The sequence below is a fragment of the Populus nigra genome, chromosome 11, assembly GCF_951802175.1.
Source record: "Populus nigra chromosome 11, ddPopNigr1.1, whole genome shotgun sequence".
Taxonomy (NCBI): domain Eukaryota; kingdom Viridiplantae; phylum Streptophyta; class Magnoliopsida; order Malpighiales; family Salicaceae; genus Populus; species Populus nigra.
In genome coordinates this window covers 6,573,541-6,589,286 of record NC_084862.1, presented here as the reverse complement: position 1 = coordinate 6,589,286, position 15,746 = coordinate 6,573,541, and the positions used below count along the sequence as shown (strand labels likewise).

The 15,746-nt window shown below is 36.3% G+C and overlaps 2 protein-coding genes across 4 annotated transcripts in view; one reads left to right on the top strand and one right to left on the bottom strand.

Annotated features, from left to right (window-relative positions):
- The window catches only part of LOC133706355 (THO complex subunit 2-like), a 30,510-nt gene extending 22,248 nt beyond the window's left edge, over nucleotides 1–8,262 (top strand). The window contains exons 22-33 of one of the 3 annotated variants that reach the window (XR_009844503.1): nucleotides 15–118; nucleotides 543–723; nucleotides 932–1,113; nucleotides 1,278–1,884; nucleotides 2,132–2,236; nucleotides 3,022–3,177; nucleotides 3,275–3,355; nucleotides 3,425–3,886; nucleotides 4,161–5,285; nucleotides 6,354–6,664; nucleotides 7,001–7,143; nucleotides 8,015–8,262. Coding sequence is in view for 2 of the 3 variants with exons in the window: in XM_062131879.1 (XP_061987863.1) it covers nucleotides 15–118; nucleotides 543–723; nucleotides 932–1,113; nucleotides 1,278–1,884; nucleotides 2,132–2,236; nucleotides 3,022–3,177; nucleotides 3,275–3,355; nucleotides 3,425–3,886; nucleotides 4,161–5,285; nucleotides 6,354–6,664; nucleotides 7,001–7,070 (3,384 nt within the window). In the remaining variant the exon portion in view is untranslated. Of the gene's footprint in view, nucleotides 1–14; nucleotides 119–542; nucleotides 724–931; nucleotides 1,114–1,277; nucleotides 1,885–2,131; nucleotides 2,237–3,021; nucleotides 3,178–3,274; nucleotides 3,356–3,424; nucleotides 3,887–4,160; nucleotides 5,286–6,353; nucleotides 6,665–7,000; nucleotides 7,357–8,014 lie in introns of those variants that run through there. The other 2 variants (XM_062131880.1, XM_062131879.1) reach the window with 2 other exon arrangements.
- Nucleotides 8,263–8,306: 44 nt separating this feature from the next.
- On the bottom strand, nucleotides 8,307–9,695 carry LOC133706356 (thioredoxin F-type, chloroplastic-like). The gene is made up of 3 exons (XM_062131881.1): nucleotides 9,195–9,695; nucleotides 8,677–8,776; nucleotides 8,307–8,574 (listed from the first exon to the last, which is right to left on the bottom strand). Exons 1-3 carry the CDS (start codon nucleotides 9,521–9,523, stop codon nucleotides 8,437–8,439), a joined length of 567 nt encoding a protein of 188 aa, XP_061987865.1. The 5' UTR covers nucleotides 9,524–9,695; the 3' UTR covers nucleotides 8,307–8,436.
- Nucleotides 9,696–15,746: the final 6,051 nt, after the last annotated feature.

Here is a 15,746-nt window from a genome sequence, read left to right as displayed (position 1 = left end):
TATTCTCTGTGCAGGCACTGTTCAAATCTGCTAACAGGCTACGAGACTCATTGCTTCCTAAGGATGAACCGAAGCCAGCGATCCCCCTTTTGTTACTTATTGCTCAACATCGTTCTGTGTAAGCAGTACAACTTTATTTCTTATATATTTGCTTAAAATAATAGATTTTTTTTCTCAAGGATATTTTCTGAGAAGAAAACATGGAAATGGTGTAGGTTGTGAAGGATGTTTATTTTTTAAACATGGATGATTTTTTACTTTATCCTCTTTATACAAATCCTTTTCCACCAAGTGCAACATGTATCGGAATATTCTTGTGTGCATATTTGAAATGGGTATATGTCCCTAATTATTTCTTTTTGCATCTATTCATGAATGTTTACGCAATTTGGTCCTCTTTCTTATTTAAATCTTTTTCTGTTTTAATGTTAAAATTCTGGAGTAATTTTTGCTGCCTGTCTTAGCTTTTGACATGCTCTTTTCCATGGGATGTGCTTGATGTTGATTGGAGTGCTGACTTATCATATATTTGTTTCCTCCAGGGTTGTCATAAATGCGGATGCACCTTACATTAAAATGGTCAGTGAGCAGTTTGATAGGTGTCATGGAACCCTTCTTCAATATGTGGAATTCCTCTGTAGTGCTGTGACGCCACCCTCAGCATATGCTCAGTTGATTCCCTCTCTTGATGATCTTGTCCACCTGTACCACCTTGATCCTGAGGTCTCTCCTTCCTTTCTCTCTGTGTGTGTTTGTATTGTTTAAGCCTCTAATTTTTCTGTATTTTGGTCATTGATTTACCCTATTATGTCTGCTTGATCATTTATAAATTACATTTAGAGTGTTGTTTACTGTGCAGTTATTTAGTTTTTATGACAGGTATCCTTATGCTTGTACATTACTTTAATCTTCATTTCTCTTTGCATTTTAGGTTGCATTTTTAATATATCGCCCAGTCATGAGGCTTTTCAAGTGCACTGGCAGTTTAGATGTTTTCTGGCCCTTGGAAAACAATAAAACAGTAACTAATACAAGTGCAATCCTGGAGCCTGAAGCCATAGAATGTTCTGGCGGAGTGATTCTGGATCTTGGCTCTTCCCATAAGTCTGTAACGTAATACTCTTGTCTTTTACTTTGTTTTATTCTGTAGCATTTCTTGGCCTGTGATTCTTTTTCTTATACACTAACTTGTGTGTGGAATACCTGATAAGAAACAACGATTTTATGAAGAAAGTTACTTTTATAGTAAAGAATAATCATATATCAATGGTATGTAGGTGGTCGGATCTTCTTGAGACTGTGAAAACCATGTTGCCTTCAAAAGCCTGGAATAGTCTCTCACCTGATCTCTATGCAACTTTTTGGGGACTCACACTTTATGATCTCTATGTTCCTAGAAACCGTTATGAGTCTGAAATTGCCAAGCAACATGCTGCTCTTAAAGCTCTGGAAGAGCTTTCTGATAATTCTAGTTCAGCAATTACTAAAAGGAAGAAAGAGAAGGAAAGGATTCAAGAATCTCTTGATCGTTTGACTAGTGAGCTCCGTAAACATGAAGATAATGTTTCATCTGTTCGTAGACGACTCTCTTGTGAAAAGGACAAATGGCTGACTTCCTGTCCTGATACTTTGAAAATCAATATGGAGTTCCTTCAGCGTTGTATTTTTCCCCGTTGTACTTTCAGCATGCCAGATGCTGTTTATTGTGCCATGTTTGTACATACTCTTCATTCACTTGGCACTCCGTTTTTCAACACAGTAAACCATGTTGATGTTCTGATATGTAAAACATTACAACCTATGATATGCTGCTGTACTGAATATGAAGCAGGTAGACTTGGAAGGTTTTTGTATGAGACATTAAAGATTGCTTACTACTGGAAGGTATTGACAACTTCATGGTCCTTTCTGTTATTCAGATTTATTTTTGCTTTCACAAATTGGAGCTTGTTTCATAAAGTAAAAGAAATTATTCTTTTCCTAAATTAAATTATATGCAAGTGCACACGGGAATGTGCTTGTTTGAATTTAGCACTTGTGTTTGATTGAAATAACCATTTGTTTGCTTTTCTTTTTGCCTGCACCCTAACTCAATGCTCTTCTTTTCTTTTATTGAATGCTTTGCTACCAGAGTGATGAATCTATATATGAACATGAGTGTGGAAATATGCCTGGATTTGCTGTGTATTATAGATTTCCAAACAGCCAACGGGTTACATATGGTCAATTCATCAAGGTTAGTTCTTGAGATGGAAGTTGTATTTATTGTTTTCAACTGGTTGTCATTTTCACAAACTGAAATCTCTTTCTGAATATTTCATCATCTGGATGACTTTGCATCAAGTGTTGATTCTTTATCTACCTTTCTGCATTTAATTCTATTAATCTACATAATGCATTGTTCAGCCTTTAATGTACTTTTCAAACTGAGCTTATTGGTCTTACTTTTCTTAAGTTCATATCTGGACATGTGTTAAATTGGGGACTAATTTTTATGTAGGATCCCCATATTGAAACTAGTCATGCTCAGGAAATCCTGAAGTAATCTTTAAGTATCCACTAGTGCTAATATGTGGCATTAGTTGAAATCTAGAGTCTTAAGGTCTTCTAAATGATATTGATTCTGGTTGCAAATCCTCTTGGGAACCGGAAAAAGTTTAAGCTTTAAAGTAATTTCTTGAGATTTTTTTTTATGAATGGTCACTATAGTTTTTATATTTTCTTCATTGATAATATTACATTGAAGATCACTTTTGTTTTTATTCCACTTGACCCATTGCTGCCTCTTACTTTTCCCTTCTTTGCTGGCTTTTTCCTACTCTCTTGTCTTTTCTTGATCATTTTCCTTTGGCCAAGTTCAACCTTTTGGTCAGTCACTACTGATATTTAAGGCACAGAGATATGTGATTTATTGAATCATCTGTTAAAACCAGATATTATGTGTTACTTTTATACCATAATTGGGTATTGGTCATATTAGTGGTAATTGTTTATTCATTTTATCTGCTCTTTTGGTGATAGGTACACTGGAAATGGAGTCAGAGAATGTCTCGGCTATTGATTCAGTGTCTGGAATCATCTGAGTACATGGAAATTCGAAACGCTCTTATTTTGTTGACAAAAATTTCAGGAGTTTTTCCAGTTACTAAAAGGAGTGGTATTAACCTTGAAAAACGAGTAAGAGACGTCAAGAAAGGAGACCTTTATTTATCTTAATTTTATGGTTTCAGAACCATAACTTCAGTTCTTTTCCTTTGTCTCCTTTTCTATACAGGTAACTAGAATCAAAAGTGATGAAAGGGAGGATCTCAAAGTTTTGGCAACAGGTGTCGCTGCAGCTTTGGCTGCTAGAAAGGTTGGTGGGATTCACTAGTGAATTTAGCTTCCCTTGCTGCATATTTAAAAAATTTCTTGTTATTTGCAGCCTTCGTGGATTACAGATGAAGAATTTGGCATGGGATATCTCGAAATAAAGCCTCCATCTGCTGCATCAAAATCTTTATCTGGAAATGTAGCTGCAGCACAAAATAGTTCTGCTCTTAATGTTTCTCAAGGTGAACCTGCTGAGGGAAGAGCACCTCTCACTGGAAGCCAACATGGAGATCCTGGGAATTCAACCAGAGAGCAGATATCCAGGGCAAAACATGCTGATGGGAGGTCAGATAGAACAGACAATGTCTCACATTCGAAATTTGATCAAGGGCATCAAAAATCCAAAGGTGCTTCATCAACCAATGGGTCAAATGGCCAGTCAGCTGGTTCTGCAGCTGCTGTTCATGTAGGAGCATCAAGATCAGAAAATCGAAAGGGGGTGGATGATTCATCAAATAGAACATTGGAGGATGGCACTGTCAGAGCTGCTCCAAAGAACTTAGCGGAGTCTGAGGTATTGTCTAGATTGTGTTCAATATGGTATGTAGACAATTTTATATAGTGCGTCAATGAAGGCAATGTTAAACATTCTTATTTAACAGCGGTAGTGAGATTTTTTTTTCTTGTGTCGAGGGAAAGAAACAATACCTTTTTTCTGTTGAAATAGACACGAGGTAGTGATTTTACAATTTGGGACCCACAAGATATTTATTATTTCTTGAATCCTTAAAAGGATATATTATAATTTACCTTTGGCTGATTTTCTTTTTCCTTCTCTTTATTGACAGATGAAAATTTCCACAAAGCGGCTGGTTTCCAAAACACCAAAGCAAGATGTTGTAAAAGATGATAATAAATCTGGAAAAGCTGTTGGCCGAACTCCATCCTCATCCACAAGTGACAAAGACATCCAGGTTCATTTATCAGAGGGCAGGCAAGGGGGTGCTGCTAATGTTTCTTCTGCACTCACATTGAATGGTAATGCAGTTTCAACATCTGGAAAAATATCTACTCTGTCTACAAGAGCATCTGATTCTTATGGTGCTGAATCAAAGTCAGATAGTGGACTTAACAAACCTATGCCAAAAGCTGAAGCAACTGAAGTTGCTGATGTGCAGAAGCCACCTCAACTTGTTCATTCTCCTAGGCATGATAACTCTGTTGCTGCTTCAAAGTCCAGTGATAAGTTGCAAAAAAGAGTGAGTCCTGCTGAAGAACCTGACAGATCAAGTAAACGGCGAAAAGGGGATGGTGAATTGAGAGATTTAGAGGGTGAAGTTAAATTCTCTGAAAGAGAGAGGTCCACAGATACTCGATCTGCGGATCTTGATAAAGTGGGAAATGATGAACAGAATAAGCATAGGAGTACGGATAAACCTTTGGATAGGTCAAAAGATAAAGGTAATGATAGATATGATAGGGATCATCGGGAAAGATCGGAGCGTCCTGATAAATCCCATGGGGATGATAGTTTAGCTGACAGATCGAGAGACAAATCAATGGAAAGATATGGAAGAGAGCGTTCGGATGAGAGAGGGATGGATAGGGGTACTGATAGGAGTTTCGATAGGCTAGCTGACAAAGCCAAAGATGACAGAAGCAAGTTACGGTACAATGATACATCTGCTGAAAAATCTCAGGGTGATGATCGTTTTCATGGGCAAAACTTGCCTCCACCACCACCTTTACCTCCTCACATGGTTCCCCAGTCAGTTACTTCTGGTAGAAGAGATGAAGATGCTGACCGAAGGTTTGGAACCAGACATGCCCAGAGGCTTTCTCCTAGGCATGACGAGAAAGAACGAAGACGATCAGAAGAAAATTCCTTGGTTTCACAAGATGATACAAAACGAAGAAAAGAAGATGATGTTCGTGAGAGAAAGCGAGAAGAGCGAGAGGGGTTGTCAATTAAGGTATGAATTAGCCGCTAACTCGTTGATTCCATTTTGATTCTTAATTAAGTGGCCATTCAACACTTAATACATGCAAGATTGGACTGAGTATGAAACAGTTGAATCTGATTTATCATTTCTAGGAATTGCAATGACATTTAATAGAGGACAACATTACCTGTATAACTGATATTTGTACTTTTTTTTTCTTTAGTTTCTTATAGTCACTTGCTCTCCTTTGTGATAGGAGGTTTGTTTTATTTGCCACCTGCATAATTTAACTGTTGCTGTCATATGGTATTTGTTCCTCTATGTTTGGGCATATTGATAGAATGCTATCTTTTATGGTCATATGGACTCTGAGCATGAGTGCATAAAAGTGAGCTGTTTTAATGTCACAGTTTCACTTGTAATTCATAATTGTTTTAGTTTGCTTGTCAAGCAAAATTTTCTCATTGGGGCTGTGCTGATGTATGATATTTCTCGTGGTCTTGATAACATACCCATTGTTGGACTCGCATAGTTTTTGGTGTTAGGCTCTCTTTGTAGCCCAATGGCTTCAGTCATGTATCATGAATAATTTCTTTTGTCCTGGATATTTAGCACTTTTTGCAGAGCGCAGCGCTCTGCTTAACATCTTCTACCTTGTTTGAGTAGAGACAATATAAATTACAAGTTCATCTGATCGCTTCTTGGCATGGATCATGTTTTGCATTTTGGTGCTTGTTGGTTTGAATTGGAACTGTTACTGACTTAGACAAGCAAGAGATTCTCCCCTGGATATTTATACAGTCGTGCTCTGATTCATCCATTATGTGCAAATGCTTTGACATCATAAATTTGTGAGTCCGAGTCTGGAATGATTTACACTGTACGAACTACAATTGTCAATTTGGATATTGTACCATTTAAAGATGAAATCATCCAAGAAAAATAAGCCTTGAATATTATCCAAACTATTAAAGAGAAATAGATGACGGTCTATTTTTATTTTTTTAGAACAACTAGATGCTGTTATTCTCTTATTGGTCTCTTTGTGTTTAGAAGAAGAGAGGTTTTTGCTTATGTCTCTGAGTTGCTAATTTGTAGGTGGAAGAGAGGGAAAGAGAAAGGGAGAGGGAGAAACCCCATCTCTTGAAGGAGGAAATGGACGCTGGTGCAGCTGCTAAGAGACGGAAAATTAAAAGAGATCATCTGCCAACTGGGGAAGCTGGTGAATATTCTCCTGTTGCCCCACCACCTCCTCCCCTTGGTAGTGGCATGTCACAATCATATGATGGTAGGGATAGGGGAGATCGGAAGGGGGGCACGATTCAGCGTACAAGTTACTTGGAGGAACCTTCCATAAGGATTCATGGTAAAGACGTAGCTGGCAAGATGGCTCGTCGTGATGCTGATCCGTATCCTTAAAATCCATTCTTTAGTAATTAATAATGCATGCCATCATGTGCATATTCAATTGAGGGATCTGGAAGCCAGTAAAATTGTTTAAATCCCTGTTCCCTGTCCGCTGCAAATTGTAATTTGTGATGGGGTAATTTTTCAACATTAAGCTGTACACCTTGCATTTTGCGTTTAGTTGTGTACTGGCTTGTGGACATGATGTGCATTAGGCATGCAGCATTACAATATTGTAGTTTTGCCATCAAGCTAGCTTGTGATGCGAATACAATGCATGCTTCGCTATTTCTTTGAAGATCGTTGTTTTATATTGCAAGTCCTTAATCAGCTTTTAGAATGTATGACCGGGAATGGGATGAGGACAAGAGGCAGAGAGCTGAACAAAAGCGGAGGCACCGCAAGTAGTGGATGGGCCATAGCTTGAGCTGTATTTTCTGGATGGGCCATAGCTTGACCGGGAATGGATGTGCTTGATTGTGTGAGTTCCTGTTCTTAATTCTTTTATCCATTTAATTCTACCACAGTTCAAGATTTTTGCCAGTTGTCTAAAGTTTCAGGAATGGCAAGTTAGATTTATGCCCTTTTTGTATGCTATTGTAAAAGTGTGAGCTATGTAGTACAGTGAAACTTGCCAATTCTCTCCTAAACTAAGTGTAAAAATAAATTTTGAGATAGATTCTCTTGCCTCCTATCCCTTCTATGTTTGGTGATGCCTCCAATATGCTCGAAGAATGACAAGAGCTGCTGTTATAATGGTAGTCTATGTTTGCTTCTAGCTGCTATGATTGGTAAAAAGGGAGAGACTTTTACTTCATGATTGCTGGTGGGACATGATTAGTGAGTCATATTGTTTTTTCCATGCAAGTAGCACTTCCCGGTAAAAGGGTTCCTGCGCCATAATCAGTCACCTCTCTATCCATCATTTCCTTGTGCCACCAAATTGAGCTGTTTTTGTCCGAGTGCATAATTAGTGTGTGTTTTAGGGCTTTATTCTTTCTTTTTTTTTTTTCGTAAAAAGAAGGAAGAATACAAGGGGAGATTGGTGCTTCTGTAATCAATAATGTTAAAAGATTGTGGAAAGTAGCGGCCATAAAGAGAACCTGATTCGTCTTAAAGAAAACCTGATATCAGAGATAGTTTTATATTCTTTGGGTTTTTTATATGAGATCCCATAGGTGTTTACATGTTCTTGAAGATGCAAGACATGAAGCAATCTACAAGAAATATTCCGCAAAACAAAGAAAGATTATGGATAACTTGTTCTTATGGAAGAGTGCTTCGGCCACCTCCCTATGCAAGTCATTTTATTCACCTAGAAAGCTGAGGCTATTTTTCTCTTTGATCGACAGTTGGCGTGCCCATCAAAAAACTCCAGCGCTGTCTCTGGATTTACCTCCCAACAAAGGCAGGGCAAGCTGAACACAAGTTAACGCCATGCGATTCACAACAATGAGTGTGGTAACATTTCGCACCTCAAATCCTTACAGCAACAATACGCCACCTAATGTTAGCTCTATTTAATACATGAAATGTTGTTACCTACCACGAACAAATCATATTAAATGTAATTTACCCTTGGTACTTGGATTATTATGCATGCATGGGCTGCTCCAGAGATAGAGGAAAAGAAAAGAGAAGAAAAACAAAAATCCTGTGATAGGTTTAAACCATTTCATTTCCACCCGTACAACATTAAATAAGTACACACAGAGGAAGAGTAATTATTTCGAAGCAGAATGGTTTACACGAGAGGGAATAATAGAAAGGAGATTCAGCTGGCGGATCTGACACTCTCAATGGCAATAACTAAATTATCGAATTTGGCCCCGGTGACTTCCTTTACGATCTTGCCTTGCTTGAGAATCTTGAAGGTCGGTACTACCTTTATGCCAAGCTCTTTTGCCAACGGCTGCCAACAATTATCAAATTCAGAGGGTGGTTTCCCAGGTGGTGTTTCTCGTGTGTGAGCATGTCATTAAGCTTCGATCAATAAGGTATGGCAGCTACTTACCTTGTTTTCTTGGTTGCAATCAAGTTTTAAGAACACAACATCATCATACTTCTGGGATAATTCCTTGTACTTTGGAGCTATTAACTTGCAAGGGCCACACCTAAAAATCACAAGGAACAACACACAGTCAACACTAGTAATGGGAACTGAAATGGAAGGATTGAAGCAAGTATCAATCCAGAGATGTGATCGGATTATGCAATCAATATGTTATCATGGTCAGAAACACGCGATAGTTTTTCTTATAGCTAGTGGAATTGCTTGACAAGCACTACGTCCCATGAGATGTAGCTAGCTCAACGGGGAAAGGATGACTGAGCATGGTGAGGGTAAAACGCCGATGTTTAATTGCATTGAAACACATGCTATATCCAATTAAAACTCGATTCATTTTCATACCAGTCTAGATGGGCAACGAGTAGGAGTACATACTACTATTATCCAATCCAATGAAGAGTCGAAGAGCAAGTTGATTTTAAAAGAAAAGATAAGAAAAACAAACATAACATACGTATTACCATTGGGTGTACATGTCGAGGACGACAGTCTTATCCCCGGATGAGTTAACGATGGGCCAGAAGGTGTCCTTGGTGACCTCAGTGACCTGTCCAACAGCGGAAGTGGGACCCGCCGTGTCCAAGCTCGACCTCACTGTAGAAACCAGGTTTCTGCTGCCATTCCTCTTGATCACATTCTTTTGCCTTGACGATAGCTTGCAGTAGGAGGAGAGATCCTTTGTGGGGGTAGAGGAGTATTGGGGCGTGATGGGGTTTGCAGGAGAACCGGCAAAGGACGGTGAGGAGCGGATGGAGGAAGTAGGAGACAGTGTGAACTGGATCGAAGCCATTGTTGATAAGCAAATGACTCTGTGCTGTGCGAGTGTATGTAAGTGATCTAATAATAGCTTGTGGACTGCTGCCGGTGGTGGAAATTTCTATGAGCTGCAGAAGAAAGATGGGAGGGAGATTGACGGAAATATGATTTTGGGATTCCTTTAGACAATATCTTGGGGGTGTTTATGTCAGTTTAAGGCAAGAAAAGAGAGGCTGGAGACAGTTTGACTGAGACACGCCAGAAAAGAAAAGAAAAATAGTCTTATTCTCGACTTTGAATGACAGAATTAACCTCCCAGTTTCCATCTCCATGCCGTTTCATTGAGAGTCGGGGAGCGGGTAAGTTGGTCATCTTTTAAGTAAGTGCAAGAGACAAGTGGCTGTTAATTCAATTCGAGAAAAGACAGAAAATTGGGGATATTTTAGTCATTAGACTCCGCATAGTTGCTGGAGATAATTAGGGTAAAAGAAAACGTATGGATGATAATAAAAGGCAAATTTTTGTTTAAATATATACTTGTGATTCTGAAAAATTGGTCTTAATTTTTCTCCAGTCTTTTAACAAATGAAAATTTAGTTTTCGTTGATATTTTAAGATGTGAGTATCTTTCAGTTGGTTCAATTTATATAAGAAATTCAACTAAATTATTTTTTTAAAAAAAACTTATATTGAAAAAAAAAAACTAGTACAAACCAAATAATTTGGTATAGTTTGGTTTTCTATTTAAAAAAATTGAATTTATCCATGCAACTTTTAATTGAGTTTTTTTTTTAAAAAGGCTTTGATGTAATGAGCCTAAACTTTTGAATTTATTATTAAAGAAATCAGTTCAATTCAATTACTTATTTAAAAAATCAAATTTTTTCATGGATTTTAAGTTAGTGAGTTGATACTAGGGTTAGTGAACATAAATTAAAATTTGTGGGAGGCTCTAATCTTTGACGGTGTCGTATGAAGAAGTTACACAAAAATTTAATGGTGTGAAAAACAAAGAAAAGAGAGTCAAGATTATATAGGATGAGATTTTATAAATTTTTTTATAATTTTAAAGTTAATCTAGTTAAAGAGCATATCCATTGCCACTTGAAATAAAGAGAAAGGAGTGAAGGGTGGTTATTACTTGAACATGGGCTGATAAAGGATAAGGAAAAGCTTTTACCTAAAAATTATGATGTTATAGGAGGTTGAGTTTTAAATTTGATGTTGGGGTTCAAGTGTAGAAATAATATTTATTAAAAATTAACTCAAATCAATTTAGATTAATTTAGTTTGATTTTTTTAACTCATGACTTGAGTTCTATCAAAATAAATTTTATAATTAGGAATGGGAGAGAGAAGATATTGGTTAATTGAAAGCTTTCTTGAGTTACTTTAACATTATATATTTTCAATCTTAACCTAAAATTTTTCTTAAATGGTAATTTCAGGCTAATAGTAAACAATAATATGATGACATATATAATACACACGTAAAATTCTTTATCCAAAACTAAGAAATGTTTTTCGCTTCTCTCTCTTTTTTCTTTTTCTTTTTTTATATAAGAGTTGACCTCTTTGCTTTATGAATAACAATCACCTGCATATATTTATTTATATTTATTTATGAGAAAATCAACATATTTAATTCTTATTGAACTTATGTTCAATATTTTTAAAATTTATTTTTAATAAATTCATTATCTTATACCTTTCTTTAATAAATAGTTTAGGATATTAATAAGAATTTTAATGTGATTAATTTTCTTATTAAATTTTGAAAAAATATTAGTTGAATTTATGTCAAATAAAATTTGGTTTTTTTTTTTTGGGAAATAATCAAATTAGATTTGATTCAATATTCTAAGTGTTAGAAATATTATTTTACAGTAGCCAAATAACTAGAATTAAAGCATGCAATATTATATCAAATGTCTGCCGCTTCATTTCCTTGATATATTAAGATAACATATAACAGAATCAAACATAACATTCTTTATATAAGATAATTTAGTGATTTCAAGTCTAAGGATCACTTACATAATTGTTACGTGAATCTTTCTGTAGACATATATGATCTTACCATATGAAATTCTCATGTGGGTTAATTCAGTGTACATGTCTTATGACAATCATCTACATATTAGTTCTAAAAATCTCCTATATCTTTATTTATGAGAACAAATGCATCATTTCACAAAGAAAAAAACATAATATGTATCGGTCTCTGAGGCTCTATAAATTAGAGGTGATCATTTTCGGTTTGGTTTGGTTATTATCAAAAAAAGTAACCAAATTGAAATTAAAAAAAAACAGAAACCGAACCGGTTCAAACCGGTTTGGCTCGGTTTTGGCTCATTTTTTAGAACAAAAACCAGTTCAAACCGGTTTGGCTCGGTTTTTCCCGATTTGGCTCGGTTTTTGTCGGTTTGTGTTTGGTTCGGTTCGGTTTTTTCGGTTTCAGGCTAATGAAACCGAAACCGAACCGGTCGGTTTTTCCAAAATTTTAATCGGTTTAATCGGGTTTCTTTCATGGTTCGGTTCTTTCGGTTATTTTTTTTTTCCGATTTTCTCGGTTTTTCAGTTTTTTTGCTCACCCCTACCAAAAATGTCCAGTATTTAAGAAAACATCGACCATGAATATTTTAGGAATAATGCTTTGATACAATAAAAATCTCATAATTATAACAATTTTATAATTTTATTTGCAAAATATTTTTTTTTGTCTCATGAACTTTAATCTTTACTTTAGATTCATAAGTCAAATATTAGATTAATTAATTTAATATGATATGAATATTAAAGATAAATTAAATCTTTATTAATAATTGTTGAAGATTCTAAAGTAATTAAGGCAGATTTGAAGCTGATTTGTTGGGAGTAAAAATAGAAAGTCAGATATCCTTTCCTATAAATCAGAACCTAGCAATAATATCTATTTATGTGTAGTTAATAGCTGTCATAATATAGATATTTAGATGTTGTATATATTCAACAATTCATTATGAAATAGGGTGAGAAGTCAGAATTTAACAACTCTCCATATGGTATCAGAGCCTAAACCGAGCCTATCTTTTTAGCCTATCTCTCTCTACATCAGAGTCTAAATCTGGGATTCCTCCTCTCCCATTCACATCTGTCCTGACAATTCTAGTCACTTGCTCTAGCAGACCTGTCCAGATCTGAAAAAACATGTCTGAAACCACTACAAAAGAAACCCAAAAATCAGGGGAATTCCAGAGTTTACAGTCATCCTATAGACTGAATGGAAGAAACTATCTAAAGTGGTCACAGATAGTAAAAACCTTTCTCAAAGGAAAGGGAAAGAGTAATCATTTGATGGACAATCCTCCTAGTCCAGAAGACCCAAAGTTTACACTTTGGGATGAAGAAGACTCCATGATTATGTCATGGCTGTGGAACTCTATTATGCCAGAAGTTTGTGGGCCTTATATGTTTCTGGTTACAGCAAAAGACATATGGGATGCAGTGAGACAGACCTACTCTAAAGTGAAGGATGCTGCATTAATCTATGAGATTAAGATGAAGCTTTCAATGACCAAACAAGGTAATATGATGGTTATTGAATATTACAATACTATGAAAAGTTTCTGGTTGGAATTGGACTATTATCAGGATTTTAAGATGCAATGTAGTGAGGATGCTGTGATTTTAAAGAATTATGTAGAAAGAGAAAGGATCTTTGAATTTTTTGCAGGACTCAACATAGAATTTGATCAAATGCGAGTCCAAATACTTGGAAAGGAATCCCTGCCCTCACTCAATGAGGTATTTTCAATAATAAGGGCTGAAGAAGGAAGGAGAACTGTGATGCTTGAGGTTCCAAATACTGAAGGTTCTGCTATGATGATAACTAATAGCAGAAACCTAAGTGATGCTAGCAGAAACCAAAGTGATGCCATGAATGGTGCAGAAGTGGTGAAGACTGAAGGGAGAAAATTCTTTAAGGATGATCAGTTTTGTAACTATTGCAAGAAAACAGGTCATACAAAGGAGACCTGCTGGAAACTCCATGGAAAACCACCAAGGATGGGGCGTAATGGAGGACAAAAATGGAACCATTCAAGAGGACATGCACACTTAACAAATTCAGAAGAGGCAGCACATGAGTCCAGCACCCTAGAGGTGAGAGAATTCAACAAAGAGGAGATTGAACGCCTAAGAACCTTACTCAACACAATGGAGAAACCATCTGGATCATGCTCTCTTGCTCAAAATGGTAAAATTCCAATTTCTCATGTCTTTAGTGCCTCAAACAAGAACCATTCCAGCATTTGGGTCATTGACTCAGGTGCAACAGACCATATGACTTATTCTACAGGTGCCTTCACATCATATCAACCCTGTCCTAGCAGTAAGAAAATCACAGTGGCTGATGGATCTCTAACCACAGTTGCAGGCCAGGGAACAATCCCTCTTAATCCTGAATTTACTCTTAAAAGAGTATTACATGTTCCTAATCTTACTGCAAATCTGTTGTCTATCCGAAAACTAATTAAAGACATAAATTGTAGTGTAACTTTCTTCTTTGATCACCGAATATTTCAGGACCTAGCTACGGGGAGGACGATTGGGCAAGCTAGAGTCAAGGATGGGCTGTACATGCTTGGAGTGGAAGGCAGCAATAGTAACTCCCCTTCTCTATCATTCATTTCAGTTAATTCTAATAAAACTGATGTTTGGAATCATCATCGTCGTTTAGGACATCTATCATTTAAGACTCTTAGGAACATGTTTCCATCTTTATTTAAAAATCTTGATGTTGAACAATTTCATTGTGAAATCTGTGAATTTGCAAAGCACCATAGAGTGTCTTTTCCTATAAGTGATTCAAGATCTGTGTCTCCATTTACTATAATTCACTCAGATATATGGGGTCCATATAACATTCCTAATATTTCAGGAGCAAAAGGTTTTGTAACATTTATTGATGATTGCACCCGAATGACTTGGGTTTACCTTCTTAAAAGAAAATCTGATGTGAGTCATATCCTTCCAAACTTTACAAATATGATAAGGAATCAATTTGGGGTTAGCATTAAGGGTTTTAGAACTGATAATGCTAGGGACTACTTTAATCAGATTTTATCATCATACTTTGAAAAAGAAGGGATTATTCATCAATCATCTTGTGTTAATACTCCCCAACAAAATGGGTTGGCAGAAAGAAAAAATAGACATCTCCTTGAGACTACTCGAGCTCTACTTTTCCAGCATCAAGTTCCAAAAAATTATTGGGGAGAAGCAGTTTTAACCTCTACGTATTTGATAAATCGAATACCTTCAAGAGTTATTGGTTTCAAAAGTCCTTTAAACTATTTGTCAGAATTCTTTCCAAAGAATAATTTTTATTCTAAAATTCCCCCAAGGATCTTTGGGTGTGTCACCTATGTTCACATTCATAAACATCAATGAGACAAACTTGATGCTAGAGCTCTTAAGTGTGTTTTCATAGGATATTCTATCACACAAAAAGGTTACAAATGTTATCATCCATCTTCAAAGAGATTTCTTGTGTCAAAGGATGTAAGTTTTAATGAAAATCAGTCTTTCTTCAACAAATCTTCTCTTCAGGGGGAGGAAAACAACACAGAAGATAAGACTAACAATGACTTTGACATTTTTTCATTCTAAATCCCATCTAGGCAGCAATCATCTCCTATTTCACCATCTTGTGAGTCTCCAAATATTACTCTGTAGGCAGAAACTACTGCTGACAGACCTCTTCAGGTATATAGAAGAAGGATACAACCTGATTTGACTCTCTTGCAAGCCCAAGAATCCGAACCAGAGCAAGGTAATGAACTTTCTCATTCATCTCTACCTATTCCTGACCTTGATCAGCCAATTGCTATTAGAAAAGGAAGAAGAGAATGCACTAAGAATCCCTTATATCCTATAGCTAATTTTATGTCATTTCAAAAGTTCTCACCATCACACAAAGCCTTTCTCTCAAAAATAAACACCATACCTATCCCCAAAAACTTATATGAGGCTCTAGGAAATGAGAATTGGAAAACTGCCATGAGAGAAGAGATGAATGCACTAGAGAGGAATCAAACATGGGAAATAGTTGAGTTACCAAAAGAGAAGAAAACAGTAGGGTGTAAGTGGGTTTATGCCCTGAAATATAAAGCTGATGGCAGCCTAGAAAGGTATAAAGCCAGGCTAGTTGCAAAAGGATTTACACAAACATTTGGGATAGACTATCAAGAGACATTTGCTCCAGTTGCTAAGAT